This window comes from Phyllobates terribilis, unplaced genomic scaffold (genome assembly GCF_046119375.1).
Source record: "Phyllobates terribilis strain yellow unplaced genomic scaffold, ASM4611937v1 Scaffold_7__3_contigs__length_470593459, whole genome shotgun sequence".
NCBI classification, from domain to species: Eukaryota; Metazoa; Chordata; class Amphibia; order Anura; family Dendrobatidae; genus Phyllobates; species Phyllobates terribilis.
The window spans coordinates 321,512,118-321,530,457 of NW_027362767.1; the positions used below are offsets into that span (position 1 = coordinate 321,512,118).

General features: G+C 40.9%; 1 protein-coding gene across 3 annotated transcripts in view; it reads right to left on the minus strand.

Moving 5' to 3' along the window:
- TRPC5 (transient receptor potential cation channel subfamily C member 5) overlaps nucleotides 1–18,340 on the minus strand; it is a 538,378-nt gene that overhangs the window by 42,657 nt on the left and 477,381 nt on the right. For all 3 annotated transcript variants that reach the window (XM_073641140.1, XM_073641141.1, XM_073641139.1), the window contains one exon: nucleotides 5,515–5,710. In XM_073641140.1, coding sequence (XP_073497241.1) covers nucleotides 5,515–5,710 — 196 coding nt within the window. The remainder of the gene's footprint in view (nucleotides 1–5,514; nucleotides 5,711–18,340) is intronic.

An 18,340-nucleotide genomic window follows, 5' to 3' on the forward strand; every position in this document is an offset into this window, starting at 1 on the left:
GATATTCTAAGCTCAATGGACAATAACATATAAATAAAAATCTGCACATTACTCAAAACAGTTGATACCAACAGTTACCTTGATTACAGCAATGCCCATTAGCCATCATGGCTCAAAAATATCCCATTTGGCCAAGTCAAAAGGATACAAAAAAAAACTCAGCTCAAACTTTACTTTTCTTCTGAAACAGGCCAACATACTGACAAAACACTTCAATAAGGGAACCCTAGCACCTTAGTACAAGGAGAGGAGCTCTCAATAAGATTTAACCAAAGTCGTTGCCACACACAAAATACCTTAATGCCCAATAACCAGTGTAGGGTTTCACTCTCTCTGGTACGCGTTAAGCATTAGTTAGTGTTCACACAGACAATACAGTTTTGTTCCAAACACATGCAGTTTTTATTACTTTCTACAGGTTGGAAAGCACCAAAATAAACTCATAAATATAAATCCATAGCCTTGTCCAGGCGAAAACTAAACAGAACCGACCCGGGCTACTCATATACGGTTGAGCTAGCCCCAGCTCGGTCACATAAAACAGCTATTGTCCATAGCGACCACTGATACTTGCGGTTCTCTATGCATAGCCTGTGCAGACTCTTCTCAGAGAGGGATTTCTGGCTTGCCTTTTTTTTTCAGTTTCAAGAATCATCCAGTCTGGTCAGCTTCCCTGAGCTCACTTACTCAGATGAACACCTAGCCTATTTATATGCAGAGCCAGCCAGGTGCACTAAAATCAAAGCCTGCAGAGCTAGGATTTCACCCTAGCCTACCTGGCATTGCTACACCATGATAAAGCCATTATTGCATTTTTCTTGGATTTACAACTTCCTTAACATTGAATCCTGATATTTCTTACCAGCACTGCTTTTAAAGTTATGCTTTCCTTGTTTTATTCTTTTTTTTGATGTTACAGAACAACATTCATGGCAGTAAATATTCTGCAGTCATAGATAAAGAGACGCTAAACTTTTTCATATTTGGAAAGCATTTTAATTGCTTGCCGATCGGTGAGGATCCAGGTCGTGAGATCCCCACTGATTGCTCAAAAGAGCCCCTAGAAGTGCTTAGCTCGGGAGACCACAAACAACTCCTTCCTGAGCAAGCACACACAGTGGAGAATAGATTCAATAGTTAGAATAGGCTTTGTAGCTTATTCTTACTAGTGAATCAGTAGCTTACTCTGTATACATGCTCAGAAGGATCTGTACGCTTCTCAGGGGAGTCTCCTGAGCTTCACACTTTTTGGAGATCTTTGGAGCAATCGGTAGGGGTCTCAAAACCTATACATCCATAATCAGCAAGCAGATTAAATTGCCTGAAAAAATAAATAGTCCAAAAAATCTCTGAAAGTTTAGTTACTTTTCACACAATCTGTGTGTCCTGAGGACAAGCTGAGAAGTTGAGAAAATAACATTTCCCAAAGCTTTTCTATCTTACAGGGAACTAGTGCATTACGGAGTAAATTCATTAAACAATGGATATTACCATCATAATAAGCACCTTTCAATTGAACATATTATGTTACAATTGTAAAAAATATTCATTATTTTTTCTTTATCATTTATTCTCTTTTTTATTTCTTCCCGAAGAGACAATTTGTTCTAATACTATTTTGCAGTTTTAGCTGTCATTCTGATTTTGAACAAATAATGAGCATGGGAAGTGCGCCAATAAGACTGTGTCCGTATGTTATAATGCATGGCTACTGCAGAATAGAAAAAAAAAGTATTATTTGGTTGTTCATGCAAACGAGGTCAGGTAATTAAATGAAGCCGTGCAGAAATAAAGATTTATTTGATGTTGTGTCTATACGAGCCATGACCAGATCCTTGATAAGGAAATACATGTACTAAATAAGATATGGAAGCTGTGTTTTCAGGCAAGCAGCTTCAATATAATTATCCTGACTTCCTCTCAGTGTGAAATGTCAATACTAAGTTGATCATTGAATCACACCTTCTCTCCTTACATGCTGTGGACAGCCTGTGCCTTTATAAGTAACAAGATACCTGCTAGGCGATGTACCCCCGGTATTTATAAGACAGATGGTGCTGCTGACGTCTTACTCATTGTCACTCATTATAGGGTGCTTCTTAAAAGGAATCTAAGCTGTAAGAAATATCAGATCCCATTTACATCATGATGCTAATTTACAGCATAAGTTAACCAACACAGGGTCTAGGCTTGTAGTAGGACTTGTCTACACTAATATTCTTCTCTTATTAGAATTGCTCCCTTATAAGCTGTAAGACGGCTGACATTACACTTCTGGAATTGTGACTTTCTATCAGTGCTCTGCCTCAGGTTTTGATTGGCCGATCAAGCGTTTCTTGCCATTTCTGGTGTGTTGAATCTGAACCAGGAAGAAGACACCAGAATGGGTTGGGTAGGCTTTGGACCTGGAGTTGTCGGATATTAGTGAGGGTAGTATTACTTTTTAAATTATTTTAAATACAGTGAACCATTTTGAGAACAATTTTCCTCAGCTTGACAACCCCCTTGAAAAATGTTTTGGGCCCTTAGTTGTTCAACATCTTTATCAATGATTTAGATGAAGGAATTGAGAGAAAAACTGATTAAATTTGCTGATGACACAAAGCTAGGAGGGATAGCTAATACTAGAGAAGAGAGAGAGAGGATTCAAAAAGATCTAACCAAACTGGAACTGTGGGCAGCAACTAACAGAATGGTTTTTAACAGGGAGAAATACAAAGTCCTACATCTGGGCAAGAAAAATGAAAAAAGCATATACAGAATGGGAGGAATAGAGCTAAGCAACAGCACGTGAAAAAGACTTGGGTATACTAATAGATCACAGGCTGAACATGAGTCAACAGTGTGATGCAGCAGCAAAAAAAAGGCAATTACAATTCTGGATTGGATTAAGAAAAGCATACAGTCTAGATCATGTGAAGTAATAACCCCCCCTCTACTCCTCCTTAGTCAGACCTCATCTGGAATACTGTATCCAGTTTTGGGCACCACATTTTAAAAAAGACATTGAAAAACTGGAGCAAGTTCGGAGAAGAGCGACCAGAATGGTGACCGGTCTGCAAACCATGTCCTATGAGGAACGGTTACATGATTTAGGAATGTTTAGCTTGCAAAAAAGAAGACTGAGAGGAGACTTAATAGCTGTCTACAAATATCCCAAGGGCTGTCACACTGTAGAGGGACATTTGCACAAAGAAAGACTAAAAGCAATGGGAGAAGATACAGATTCGATGTTAGAAAACATTTTTTGATAGTGATGGTGATCAATGAGTGGAACAGGCTGCCATGAGAGGTGGTGAGTTCGCCTTCAATGGAAGTCTTCAAATAGAGGCTGGACAGACAACTGTCTGAGATGGTTTAGTGAGTCCTGCATTGAGCAGGGGGGTGGGCACGATGACCCTGGAGGTCTCTTCCAACAACAACATTCTATTATATTCTTTCATGTAAATGGTCCATCCTCAGTGCAGCATAGCATATATTCTCTCATCTGAGAGAATCAGATCAATTATGCAAATTACACTCTGATCAGTGTTTGATCAGAGTGTCATCAGAGTGTGCTCTGATTCGAGAAGAAGATGGAGAAAAAAATGTCTCCATCTTCTCCATTGTGTCAATGCATGGAATTCGAACTGCACTTAGATGTCCTCCGAGTGAAGTCTGATGTTTTCCCCACACTCATTGACTTGCATGGCTAAGTGAGATCTGAATGTTTTGTCGGATCGCAATCGGCCTGAAAATATGCTAGTCTGCACCTGCCCTTAGAATAGACTAGTCTAATATCGGTGTCAGTCCAAATGTTGACAAGTTATCAATATTACAGGCTGTATTAAAAATTACCTATAACACTTCCAGTGACAGTATTATATGAAATGAGGCATTGCTGGCCAGATACAGTAGTCATAAATGGTTATTCCTAGCATATAATGATGGGAAATCCATAGCACCAAAAAAATTCCATCAATGTAAAGGTTTGAAATGTCATTTCTGAAGTAGACAGAATCATTTGTGAGGCAAATTCATTACTGTTTTTTCTATCTGTAAATGACAGTGCACAGTGCTACTGTAGATAAAAGATGAGAAATAGACCACTAAGACAAGCTGGCGCAGCCACTGACTTACTAATAGTCCACCGAGGGCCATTTGCAATGTTGTATATTAATATGCATAGAAACTTTTCTAGAATAGTAATTTGCCACTTTCCAAAATTTCTACTTACTGATTTTACATTCTAAGTAAATGTTTTTTTAAGTCAAAGGGATTGGGGCCAATTGATCAAAGCTTTTAAGTGAGAAAACTGGTGTAAAACGCTTTGAAAAGACTCCAAATTTATGTGCAATGCAGAGTTGTGCGAAAATTGTACGACTTTTGAAGTTTTCTCGCCAGTTTAAAACAACTCCACCAAAATTGGTGGCGCAGAAGTGGAGCAGAGGCAGGTCAGAGCGTGTCTATGCCCACCTGTCAAATTTATTAAAAGTCCCACTTACAGAATTTGGCACATCGTACTCCAGAGACCCTTTCATCAAGACTGGTGTGCACAATGCCAGTCTTGATGAATTGTCCCCAATATATTGAAAAATATGTCTAAAAAATGTAATAATGTCTAAAAAGGGGTACCAAATGGGGTACTCAATCTATCGATTGAGAAATTGGTTGGGGTAGCATCTTACAGACTCAAATCTGAGGGAGAATGAAACTTCTCTATCGTATGTAAATTGATTCCTGCTTAGACATGGAACAGAATGATACTATGTTGGCAGCCTGCAGCTATCACTAGAAAAAGCTAGAATGAATTATAATCTATGTAGAGGACCAAAGGTATAAAACTCTACTCAATTACCATTGGTAGGTTAGAAGAACGTCAACAACTAAAAGAGTAAGTCCTAAGACGAAAACTTATTGTATTTAGGCCTGATTTAGAGGACTCCCCTGTGGCAGGGATGTGCTGATATACAGGTGCAATTCACTAAATTAGAATATCATCAAAAAGTTAATTTATTTCAGTTCTTCAATACAAAATTGAAACATTGGACATCTGTCAAATCAGCAGTCCTCCCCATGATTGTGGAGCCTACTGAAACAGACTAAGGGACCTTTTTAAACATTTAGGAAGCCTTTGCAGGTGTTTTTTTGTTAATTATTCTAATTTACTGAGATAATGACTTTTGTGTTTGCATTGCCTGTAAGCCATAATCATCAACATTAACAGAAATAAACACTTGAAATAGATCACTCTGTTTGTAATGACTCTATATAATATATGAGTTTCACTTTTTGTATTGAAGAACTGAAATAAATTAACTTTTTGATGATATTCTAATTTAGTGAGATGCACCTGTATGTAGTACTCTATTGGACGTCTTATGTAGACGCAATGTTTCTATGTTTTTAATATCACATATGTACTGAATAACTTTCGCCATTTTATGACATTGTATGCAGAGATATAGTAGTAGAGGGTTCAGGAAAGTCTAACAAATTAGTCACCGAAAAAAAGGAAAAGAATCTGGTACTCACGGCAATCAGCTGGTAGGAGTTATTCATCATGGCTATCAACATATTGAGTAACACAACCAAGGATATCACGTTGTACGTTCCAAACATCGTGGCGCCAACAAACTCTGTGAACTCATGACGTGCTTTCACATTGGTGACATACAAGTTCAGAAGACCAAACACTGACCAGAACAAGGATTGCAGGGTTTCAAAAAGGCTGTAATAGAGGAAAACAGGATGATCCTGATTATTGTGAGGAGCTTGTGAGGAACATCTACTTATTGAAACCAATTGGAAGACATAATAAAGTGTAAAGAAAATGTAAAATGCATTTTATAGACTCACACAGATCAATATTCACTGTTCTTTTAGTATATATTTGACCTCCCAACATATACTAACTGGGCAAGTGATAGCTTTTCCTGTCACATTAAGTTCTTTCAATGGTTGACCAGTGATGACATATATTTTCTGTACTGGCCTTGAAGCTTCCACGTACTTATTGGTACAGTTCAGCTTAAATGGAAACTGTTACCTGGATTTTGCCCCCTAATATGAGAGCAGCATAATGTTTAGATAGAGACCCTGGTCCTAGCGATGTGTCACTTACTGGGCTACTTGCTGTAGTTTTGATAAAATAACAGTTTTATCAGCAGAAGATTATCACTAAAAGACTAGTAAACCTGTTGCAGGATACTCGTCCATATTCATGAGCTCTGTATAACCCCGCCCACACCACTGACTGGCAGCTTTCTGCCTATGCACAGTGTACACAGAAAGCTGCTAATCAGTGGTGTGGGCGGGGTTATACAGAGCTCAGCATTCAGAGAACTGCTAGATCTGCAGTAGAGAAAACAAAGATTTTAGCAACACTGCAGCAAACAGCCCAGTAAGTGACACATCACTGTAATCAGAGTATCTGCCACTACATCATGCTGCTCTCAGATGAGATAGCAAAAATCTAGTGACAGATTCCCTTTAACACCATTATAAATAACATGAATTCAATGGGAACAGAATAATGCTAAACTCGTTTATGACACTAAATGAGCTTAAAATCCTAGTGGACAGAGGTGTGCAAATGAATGATAATGTAGTTCTAAATAAGGAAATAGGGTCACGAGCGTAGGAACACTCATCTGCCTAATATAAATTTCAAGTTCTAACAGGTAGAACATGTGTTCTGACAACTCCTAACTTGCCTAAAGCATGCTTCTCTCTTACATACTTCTCTCTTACTGGTTTGGAAGCAAGCTATAATATCCAGGGTTGGAGCGGTTTTGCCAAGTACCAGATAATCTTTACCTGGGCCTGGGTTATAACACATTGTTTAGTCTCTGCCTAGTATTAGTAGGCATGGGGTCAATATTAACAATTCCATGAGATTTGACTTTTTAGAATAAGTGAAGGTTGAATTGTCTGTGACATTAAGATGTAAATTTCTTACTAAATGAATATTTTTGTAAGTGGGCTTTCCACTTCCACAAAACTTTTGCCCAAACAATTGCACAGTTATAAAATATCCAACACAGAGACCTCTCACCCTCCCCGGGTCCAGCGCCTGCTCCCTGCCACTGCTTTGATCTGTGTGATTTGGCTGCAGCGGTAACATCACGACTACAGCACATATCAGCCAATACAAAGCTCGGCGGCTCCACTAATGTACAGTAGTAGATAGCCTCAGCAGAGCTCAGTGACTGACTGCAACGCTGATGTGCCGGTGTAGTGGTGACGTCTTTGTTGCAGCTAGATCACCAGCGGTTGAGCACTATCTGTGTTTGTTTTATGTAATTGTTTGGGTACCACTTTTGTGAAAGTGGAAAAGCCCTTTAAGCTTAAACTCTTAACCTATGGCGTACATTTTCGTCTCAAGAGCATTTTCGGCTCAAGAACTGAACTTGCTTCATCTGTGTTACACAGCTAACATCTGTGAGTAACTACAGTGGCCAAAGTGTGCTCCGACCCATTTAAATGGCACTGTCAATCACTGACATCAACATTTAAATGATGTCATGAACACGCTCCAGCTAATATAGGATCCCGACAACGCTATTTGGTGGGAAATTTTGGATTACTATGATAACCAGGGACTGCTGAAAACTCATGTCATTGCCATCTTGGACCTCCTTTTAAGCTCAGCCAAAGACTGAACTCCATAGGAGAACTGCAATTTTTGTATATATTGCAATCCACTGGTATTGAAGTGTAAAGTACAAGCGATCGAACGATGGCAGGTCCTAGTCCCCTAAGGGGACTAACAAATAAAATAAAAATAAAGTTTTCAAAAACATAAAAGAAATAAATAGAAATATTTGAATCACTTTTTTCCATAAAAAAATAATAAAATAAGCATATTTGATATCATCGTGTCCAAAGAAGTCCAATCTATCAAAATATAAAATTATTGAAACCGTACATTAAATGCTGAAAAAAAAAAAAAAAAAAAAAGAAAAATTGAGATGCCAGAATTGATACTTTTCGGCAGCCGCACATCCACAAAAAATACAAGAATCATATGAAATACAATGTAATGTCATTAAAAATGTCAGCTCAGTGTGCAAAAAACAAGACTTCACCTTAATCCATAGATGGAAAGATAAAAATTTATGGGTCTCAGAAAATGGTGAAACAAACATTTTTTTTTTAAATACCAGAATTTTTTGTCACTACTAAAATAATAGAAAATATAGACAAATTAGGTATCACTTTAATCATACTTACCTGGAGAACCATATTGCCAAGCAATTTTTACCGCACAATTAAAGGGAATCTGGCAGCAGGTTTTTGCTATGTAATCAGAAGACAGCAGGAGATAGAGGCTGAAACTCAGCATTCAGGGATGTGTCACTTGTCAAAATGCCTGCTGTTGTTTACTATCTGTTAAGGATTTATCACTAAGAGATTAACATTGCCAACATACCCTTCTGTGATAAGCATCTCACTGTATATGGACTTTGTGTGTGGGCGGGGTTAGCTTCCTCAGCTCTGCTTCCTTCTAGATCTAAAAGCTCTGATTGTGTCAGGACGGCTGCACCCAGTAATCTAAGTGATACATTATTAGATTCAGCTTCTCTTTACCTACATCAGGCTTCTCTCAGATGAGGTAGCAAAAACCTGCTGCCAGATTCTCTTCAACACCGTAAAAAAAAGAAAACAGAAAAAACAATGGTGGAATTGCATTTATTTTTTTCAATTTCACACTGCTTAAAATTATTTTCCATTATTCAGCACATTGTTGTACAACGCATCCTGCAAAAATCAAGACCTCAGACGGCTATGTGCATGGAAAAATAAAAAAGTTATGGTACTTGAAACAAAGGGAGATAAAAGCGACAAATTAAAAATGAAAAAATTTTGGATCCTTAAAGGGAACCTGTCATGGCAGATAACACTATAAACCTGATGATATAGGGTTAATCTGTAGGTTAATAGAGTTTTGAAGGTGCTCGGCTGCTGTACTAAAATTAGGGCACCAGGGAGAATATTAACTTTATTCCTCCTGGGAGCCGCCAGCTTTCAGCCATCTAGATATGGATACTGTCATCGCTCACAGCACTGAGAAGCTGTAAGCCACCCCAACACTGACTGACAGCTGACTCTGCAGTGCATTAGTCCAGACCTCGCTATCAGTCAATGCAGGGGCACAGTTACATCCGCTGCTCCCAGTGCTGTGCGCGATGACTGTAATTTCTCTGGGTACACCTGCATGACTGAAAGCCGGCGGCTCCCTGGATGAATAAAGTTAATTATCTCCCAGGTGCCACATTTTCAGTACAGCGTCCGAGCACCTGCACAGTACTATTAACCTGCAGATTAACCCACACCTGCAGGTTAATAGCATTTTCAGACCGGATAGATTCCCTTTAAGGGCTGCAAACAGGGTTTTCTGAATTTCATATTACAATAAAGCTTTACTGTCTTAAAAAATAAAATGCTTTACAACTTTGTAAAAATATTGTGCTTTAATTCTTCACCATTTTCAGGATAATTGCTTGTTTTCAGTGAATGAAATCTATTTTGTTTTTTTAAGTCAGAGGATGTAAACCCCACACATACCTCGTCCTACCACATTTACAATGGAAATTTGGTTCAGAGAACATTGCTTCGATTGGACACAAGTATATCTACTTCTGAGTTCTTGTCTGTGGCACATTGCTAAGTCTATTGATAGCTAAACGTGCTTCAGTTACCTGAAAGGGGTTGTCCACTATTTTTATATTAATAACCTATCCCTATAAAAGGTAATCAATATTAGATTTAAGGGGTAAGAAACCGGCACCCCCACTGATCAGCTGTTATTACCTCTGGCAGTGGGTGGATGCAAACAATGCATGAACTAGAGGAGCACAGCTCCATACTTGGGGTAGTGTCTACTACTGGGTCCTGCAGCGCAGCTCCTATTCTCTTCAATAGGAGCTGATATGCAGTACTTGACCTTGGCCATGGTATGTTCAAGGTGATAGTTTTCCTTTAAGGAAACATATATAGTATATTCAATTACTTTTTCCTACTGAAATATTTAAAAACGATGAAAAAAAATTACTACACCTTCATCTATGCCTACATCTACAACTGCTTCAGTGCCCAAGCAATTAGCCTGGGCTGTTTAATTAACAATCCAATATGTAATGTCAGTTGTTTCCATATATAAAAAGTGACACTTTATAAAATGGAACATATACAAAGTGTAGCGCCGGCGTCCCTGCCCTCTGCTAGGCAGGGACGCTGTTCCCCTCACCTCTCTGCTCCGTGCCCGGCGTCCTCCTCCCGCTCTGCTGGCAGCGCGCGCTCCTTCCCGGCCACTGTGCATAGGGCGCGCGCTCTCCCTCCCTCTTAAAGGGGCCGCGCGCGCCGTCCTAAGGAGTCCCCGGCCAATGGCCGGAGGACTTCACCATATATAAGGCACCTCCTCCAAAATGGAGGTGCCCGAGCAATGTTGTTGCACTGTTCACTACTCTGCTTCAGCCCTCAGGTCCCGTTGCCAGTTACCTGCCAGATACCTGCCAGATTCCTGCCAGCTTGCTGTCTTATTCCTGCCTGATATTCTGCTACCTGCCTGCTAGCCTGAGGTCCGACGGTCTGCCTTACAACTCCTGTCAGTCTGTCTAAGGACCAGCTTGCCCGCTCACCTGGGAGCGCACATCAGCTACCTGCCTGCTTGCCTGAGGTCCGACGGTCTGCCTTCCAACTCCTGTCAGTCTGTCTATGGACCAGCTTGCCCGCTCACCTGGGAGCGCACATCTGCTACCTGCCTGCTAGCCTACCTGGAGGCTCCGCCGTCACGTGCTGTGACCACCTGCCTGTCCAGTGATTCCTGCCCGCTCACCTGGGAGCGCTCATCTGCTGCCTGTCTCCTAGCCTACCTGGAGGCTCTGCCGTCACGTGCTGTGACCACCCGCCTGTCCAAAGACTTCTGCCCGCTCACCTGGGAGCGCTCATCTGCCGCCTGTCTGTTGGTCTTCCTGGAGGCTCCGCCGTCACATGCCGTGACCACCCGTTTATCCAGAGACTCTCGCCTGCTCACCTGGGAGCTCACGTCTACCATCAGCCGCCACAGGTCGTACCAACCCTTTACCCAGAGACTGCCCCGGTCACTTGCCGTGACCATCTGCCCGTTCATCCAGAGACTGCCCCGGTCACTTGCCGTGACCATCTGCCCGTTCATCCAGAGACTGCCCCGGTCACTTGCCGTGACCATCTGCCGTTCACCCAGAGACTGCCCCGGTCACTTGCCGTGACCATCTGCCCGTTCATCCAGAGACTGTCCCGGTCACCTGCTGTGACTGCCTGCCTGGTCGCCACCCGCTCCCTTACAAGGACCGCCCCCATGTATAGTAGCTCAGAGGTTCCGCCTCCCAGACCCGTTACACAAAGTACGTTAAATATAGGGTAAATGTAGTAAGAATGGGATAGCACTCACCAATCAAGCAAAAACTTTTATTACAGTTGAAGAAAATAAAGTTGAAAAAAAATAAAAGTTTTTGCTTGATTATCTGTTTTGTCTAAAGGATTTAAGCACCATATAATAAGCACTTTCAGTAATATGTTCTATTGGAAATCAACACCAAGTTTGCCAACACACCCTTACATTTAAAGAGTGGAAGAAACTAGGAAGACAAACTTTGTACTTCAGAGTTGAAGGCTAGTTTCATCTGTTTTTAACTGATACATTGTTAAGAGTCAATGGATAAAAAAAATTCAGAAAGTCTACCCTTGAGAAAAATAATTGGTCTCTTCCTCTAGGATGGTAACACGTGGATGTGTGAATGTAGCCTAAAGCATATCTGACCTATAATATGGGCTGTTTTGTTAGCAAGTACAAAATAATAAATGAAATATATGTATAAAGTTACTTAACGTTATATTCAGATAATTCCGTATTTGAATTATAGAATGGAATTCCACTGCGGAAATGTGCTTTATAAAGGGTCTTTTACCAGTTTGAGCATGGAAAATTAGCCACATGCTGGAATTGAGCCAAATAAAAAGTCTGTTTTGTCTGTCTTATTTTTTAATTTCTCATCTCAGTTGTGGAGACACTAGCTTGTAAAGTTTAGGTTATAATTTATGATAAGCCCAATGGGGTGTTACCAGAGATTCATAAACAGAAGTTGTCATGCAAAGGAAAAATTCCACAACCCCAGAATGTCAGAAAAACACAGTAGATATCATTTAGCATAGATCAGAACTGAATGTGATTGCAAACACCTCCAGCTTTCTTCTACCAGCAGTCAGTGTGAGGGGGAGGTTGTGCAACAGAGCTGACAGGGTTGTGAGAGGAGACCTGCAGCTGCAGAGCTGTTTGTAATCACACTGCTCTGCTCTAGTAAAAGTGTTAAAGTTAAAAGTGTTTGTAATCACACTCAGCTCTGATCTATAAGGTGCAGAGATCAAAATTGAGGGCAACTCACAGAAGACGGCATGTTCTTCTGACTTTCTGGGGGCAAGTTATTTTTTTCCCTGTATTGTTATGATTGGACAGCTTTATACAGGGGAAAAAGTACACTCTCCCAGAGGCAAATCTCTTGTAATGCCCCATTATACTTTTGAATTAGAACTTAAACTTTGGAAGTTAATATCTCTGCAGACGAGAAAAATAAAAAATAAAAACTATGTTTTATTCAGCTTTGTATCTACTATTCCAAGATGTGGCCAGTTTAACCTGCTCAAACTGATGAAATGTCCTCTTAGGCCACGGCCCCACTAACAGTATTTGGTCAGTATTTTTTCTCACGAGTTTGAGCCTAAACCAGATGAGGAACAATCAGAGAAAAGGTAGAGTAGAAACAAGTCACCAATTCTGCATTTATCACCCACTCCTGGTTTTGTCTCCCACTCCTGAGAAAAAATACTGACCGAATACTGACCAAATACAGATAGTGGGGCCGTGGCCTTAAAGTGCTGGAATCAGTTGAAATGCCACCTTTTGTCTAAGCCACAGGTGCATAGGTGGAAGATCTAAAGCTAAGAATTTAAATTCATAACTGTATAAGCGCAACGTATATTATGAGTAGATAATGAATGCACACTGTCAGAAACAAATTGTCTTGGAGACATTACCGCCGACCAGCAAGTAGCTTAGTATAACTGGAAGCTCAGGAGCCCCCTGCTTGTCACGGGTGAGTGGCTTGCCATTTTCTCTTAGCTGTCTTTGGAGCTGTCTTGCTAGAGGTTGATATTTTGTGTCTAGTCTGTTTACAATGTTAGGAACAGTTTGTGATGGTGCAGATTTGGAAACAGAGTTCACTTGTCAGCATGGATGTCTTCTCCTTGGAAACTGCAAGCTAAAGTGACAAAGGTCTGTGGAGACATCCTGCGTCATGTTATTCCATAGCCATTTAAAGGAGAGAACATCATTTGGCAGGATTCTGCCTGTACAAGAGGAAAGAACGCCGCTTAACCCCTCTTCTATTCATAGAGTAAAAGGCTTGTTTATTTTAGCAATCATTTCTCAAATGAAGCAGAAAGTCAAAGTATCAGAAACACTTTGCGGTGACATAATTTACTGCTGTTTTTTGCAAATATACAACAATACTTATACACTGCACTAGTGCAGAAAATCCAGAGCATCTCCTGTGTGACGCCCAGCTGTGCTTGGTATCACAGATCCTAGAAGGGTGTATTGATGGATTCCTCCACAAGAGGACCCCATAACCATTCACACATCTCCACCTTCCACCTCAGACCACCGGAGGGAGCCTGTTTGGGTTGGGATAGATAAATAGGGAAGGTGGAGGCAGGCAGCAGTTAGTTCCTGCAGAGTGAGACGCAGAAACAATTGAGTCTAGTTGAGTCTGGTTTAGCAGTGAGTCCAGTGCAGTCTGAGAAGAGTTACCTCAGAGGACAAAAGCCTGTTCCAGCTCCTGCAATTGCTATCCTGCAGTGGAGATTATCCAGATCAAGACTCAGTGTAGCTCAGAGAAGTGAGCTTAGGTGTGCCGGCGCCGTAAGATCGGTGAAGCGCGGCAAGCTGCCGTTAGTGTGAGTAGCCTAGTGAGGGCCCGAGTAGGCCGAAGGCGAAGTGGAGAGTTAGTACATAGGGGGCAGAGGAGCTTAACTGGCTCACCCTGAAGCAGATACCGGACACCGGGTCCGAAGTTTACCGGGATCTCTATGACCTAGTAAGATAAACCGGAATCCCTGGAGAACTACAAGTCCCAGGATCGCTAAAGTGCTGATACGTAACAGAGCCAGGAGACACATAGGCCCCGAAGCTGGGAGCGTGTATTCCAAGGAAAGGCCCTACCACAGGTCAGCCAGCGCAGGACAGAGACAAAGTTAGGCCTAGCTCCAGGCAGGTCAGAAACTTACTACGCAAAGGCAAGAAACAGGAGGCCCAAAACCCGCTCATTGGGGAGGATCCTGACATGCACCCTTCACCTTACAGTGCTCCGGGACGTGCCTGAATTTCCATCAGTAAAAGGTACTGAAGTGACTATCGTGTCTGTCCCTGTTCTTGCTCTGACCCGCCTCGGTCTCGCCTGTCCTGCATTCCCCATCATACACTGCCCTCAGTGGACTGCCCAGCGCTGGTGATCCTCACCAGAAGCCACGGGTGGCGTCACAAACTCTTTAATAAAATAAACAACCATAAACGCTTTTAAGGAGCAACCCCCAGGGTACGGGCCCGGGAGCCGACCACCGCGACATCCCTAAAAAGGCCAGGCTAAAGGCCTGGGTACCGAGTCATCCCCATTCCCCTGGGCGAGTCATTTCCAGTATGTTATACTTCAAGATTGCTGTGAATAAAAATTATTTTGTGCACTATAAATGAATATATACTAGTGATGGACGAGCATGCTCGTTGCTTGTTACCCCAGATTTACGAGCATGCTCGGATGTTTTCCGAGTATCTTCAGCGTGCTCGGATGTTATGTTTGCGTCACTCCTTGTGCATGATTTGTGACTGTTTGACAGATTTAATACATGTGAGGAATGCTTGTTTGTTAGGCATTCCTCACATGTATTAAAGCTGTCAAACAGTCGCAAATCATGCACAAGGAGTGACTCAAACATAACATTTGAGCACGCCGCATAAAAAATCGGCGCGCACCCGAGCATGCTTGCTGAAAGGGTTAATAGAACACGCTCGCTCATCACTAATGCATACATTTTGTTTTCATTTCTTTTTTTGGTCCAACATTCTGCGCTACTTATGTTGTTAATATATTTTTCATTGTACTGTTATTGTTAGAAAATAAAAATGTGCAATCATCTTATCTGCTCACCCAGGTTTTTTTATATATACAATAAATGGGATGCACAGATAACAGCCCTGCTGATCTCCAGATAAATAGTACTAAGTAGGGATGGGCAGACCAGTGGAAGTTCGGGTTCTGGTACTTGAACAGTACCAGAACTTTCACAAGAAACCAAACCCCCTTGAAAATAATGGAGACCCGAACTTGTAAGAGAAAAAAACTGTCTCTCTCTGAACACTGCACCAGACTTCAGCAGAAAATCCGTGTTTGGCGTTCAGGCCCGAATATTTACTGTCTGGTACGAACACCGAACATTTCTGTTTGGGTTCGCCCATCTCAAGTACTAAGTCTAAAACATGTTGCAGAAATCCAGACTCTCCAATATCAATTAAAAATTCACCTTTAGGTCTCGCTCACACTGCCGTATAACACGGCTGAGGTGCTATCCAATGTTTTACTGAATAGCACTCAGCCCAATTTTATTATGGAGCAGTGCAGATCAGCAATTATTTTCTATTGCCGATTCGGATCACGCACACTTATACAAGTGTATGGGCGTGAGTGAAACATTGGACTGCACTTGGATGTCATCTGAGTGCAGTCTGATGTCTGCGCACCGAGATGGAGAAATTAAATTCTCCATATTCTCCACACCTGTGCTGAAATTCTCTCATGCGAGAGAATCAGATCACACTCAGATGACACTTGGGTCTGACAGAGTTTGAGCCGAGTGTCATTAGCATAACCGGCCAGATTCTCTCGCATGAGAGAATCTATTACAGCGTGAGCGAACCCCTATATAAAGTCCATTAAAATCCATACATCAAAAAACAAAAATAGAATTTAGGCATTAGGGGGTAAAAAACAAAACAAAAACATTTTCTGAAAAATGTTTTTAACAGATTTCACGTTTTTTATTTGCTTTTTGAAGCATATCTACCTTCTGCAATTATATGCAATTATCTTCTGCAATGTGCAAAAAGGAGGTGGACATTTTATTGGTGATATGGGTGAATCAAATAGCGGATTCCTCAAGACCTGCAAATTTCATAAAATTTAACTTGAATTCAATTCACATCAAATCAATTCAATCATCTCTACCATTGTTTTATTTAGGAGTGCCAAGGGAATGAGTATTAGTAACCAATTAATCGAAAACAAGGTGCATTCTTTAAAAAGACAAAGCCTTGGTGATATCTGATAATATCTTAAAAATGTAACCTAACATCTATCAGCGTCAGGTTGGAGGCACACATTTGTGGTTTTATCATCTGAATTCTTGTACAAATTTACTATAAATCCAGCACATGCCTTGCTCCTGAAGGCGGTCCTCAATGCTGAAGTGCTCTCTGCTGTAAGCGCTCCACATCCTCCGCCTCTTCTCTTGAGTGATGACTGTAGTGGTCTCCTGGTTAAATTCTACAGTCATTACTCGCTCATGATAAACAGACTTGAGGAGTTGTAAGGAGCAATATGCGGTCCATGGCATATGCAAATAAATCTCACTAATTCGGGGAAGGGAAGGTGTTCTTCACTGAGAGCAGTCCACCTTTACCTTTGCGCAATGTAGTCAGGACCCCACGGGTGTGATTGACATTGTCCTGACTCGCTGCATCTTCTCTTTTGTGCTTGATGTCTCGCACATGCATGTAATATCTTTGCTTCCTACGAGCAAAACTGGACAGCTCTCTGGACTACAAAGAAAAATCCTGGGAGTCTGAACTGAAACGTAAATTGATGTGCATGCAAAATGTAAATTCATGTTCACACAAGGCCATTGGACAGAAAAAAAACAAAGACAAAAGCAAAATATACCAATACCTAAAAGTAAATGGATAAATCGCACAGCGCATGAAAATGATAAATAATAAAGGGTATTTAGTTAACATAAATTTTGATCAAAATAATGTAAAAGTCATCCCGCCACGTCACGGCAACTCTGAACCTTAGGGTTCAGTCTCTCTGCCCTTATCCATATATACCATTAGTCAAGTGACATACATATGGATAAGGGCAGAGAGACTGAAGCCTACGGTTTTAATATTAGAGTTAGGACTGTCCCATAAGGGTTGCTGTGACGTTGCGGGGTGGCTTTTACATTATTTTGATCAAAATTTATGTTAACTAAATACCCTTTATTATTTATCATTTTCATGCACTGTGCGATTTATCTATTTACTTTTAGGTATTGGTGTATTTTGCTTTTGTCTTTGTTTTTTTCTGTCCAATGGCCTTGTGTGAACATGCATTTACATTTTGCATGCACATCAATTTACGTTTCAGTTCAGACTCCCAGGTTTTTTCTTTGTAGTCTAATGTGCTTTAGTGCATATAAGGGTGTGGCCGCCCTTTGTCTGAGCTGAAAGGTTCATTCTGCCTCTTAGGTCCATGCTTCTACCTAGGGTTCAGTCTCTCTGCCCTTATCCATATGTATGTCACTTGACAAATGGTAAGGTTTTAATATTAGAGTTAGGACTGTCCCATAAGGGTTGCCATGAAGTGGCGGGATGGCTTTTACATTATTTTGATCAAAATTTATGTTAACTAAATACCCTTTATTAATTATCATTTTCATGCACTGTGCGATTTATCCATTTACTTTTAGGTATTGGTGTATTTTGCTTTTGTCTTTGGTTTTTTGCTCTCTGGACTAGTCAAGTATATTTACACATGCTGAGAACAGCATTGGAACTTTACTTTTCTGATAATAAATTTTATTGTCTCAGGTATTAGAAACATTAATAGGAGACTGGATTCACATTCTTAATTGGACTGGGCACGGATTCTAAGTCTTCAGGGACATGGTTGGTTCTCTTTAATTTCCTTACTTCATTTTTTTTTAATTTATCAATATTACTCATTCTGATTTGACAATGATTTGTCCGTAATCGCTCAATCATTTTATTTGTGGAAGCTGAATGTGGTCGCATTGCGATCCCAAGGGTACAGCGATCAAGACATGCAGGTCACAAAATGTCAACCTGTGTCAATGCTAAAGTCACCATATAGCCCCAGCCCTGGGGAACATTGGACGTAAATTAAGGGAAATGAATATGTGCTGAATCCACAGCAAAATTTGGATAAGTTGCTGATTTATTATGGACTGGCCATAGATTTCACTCTTTACAAAAGGGTTAAATCCATAG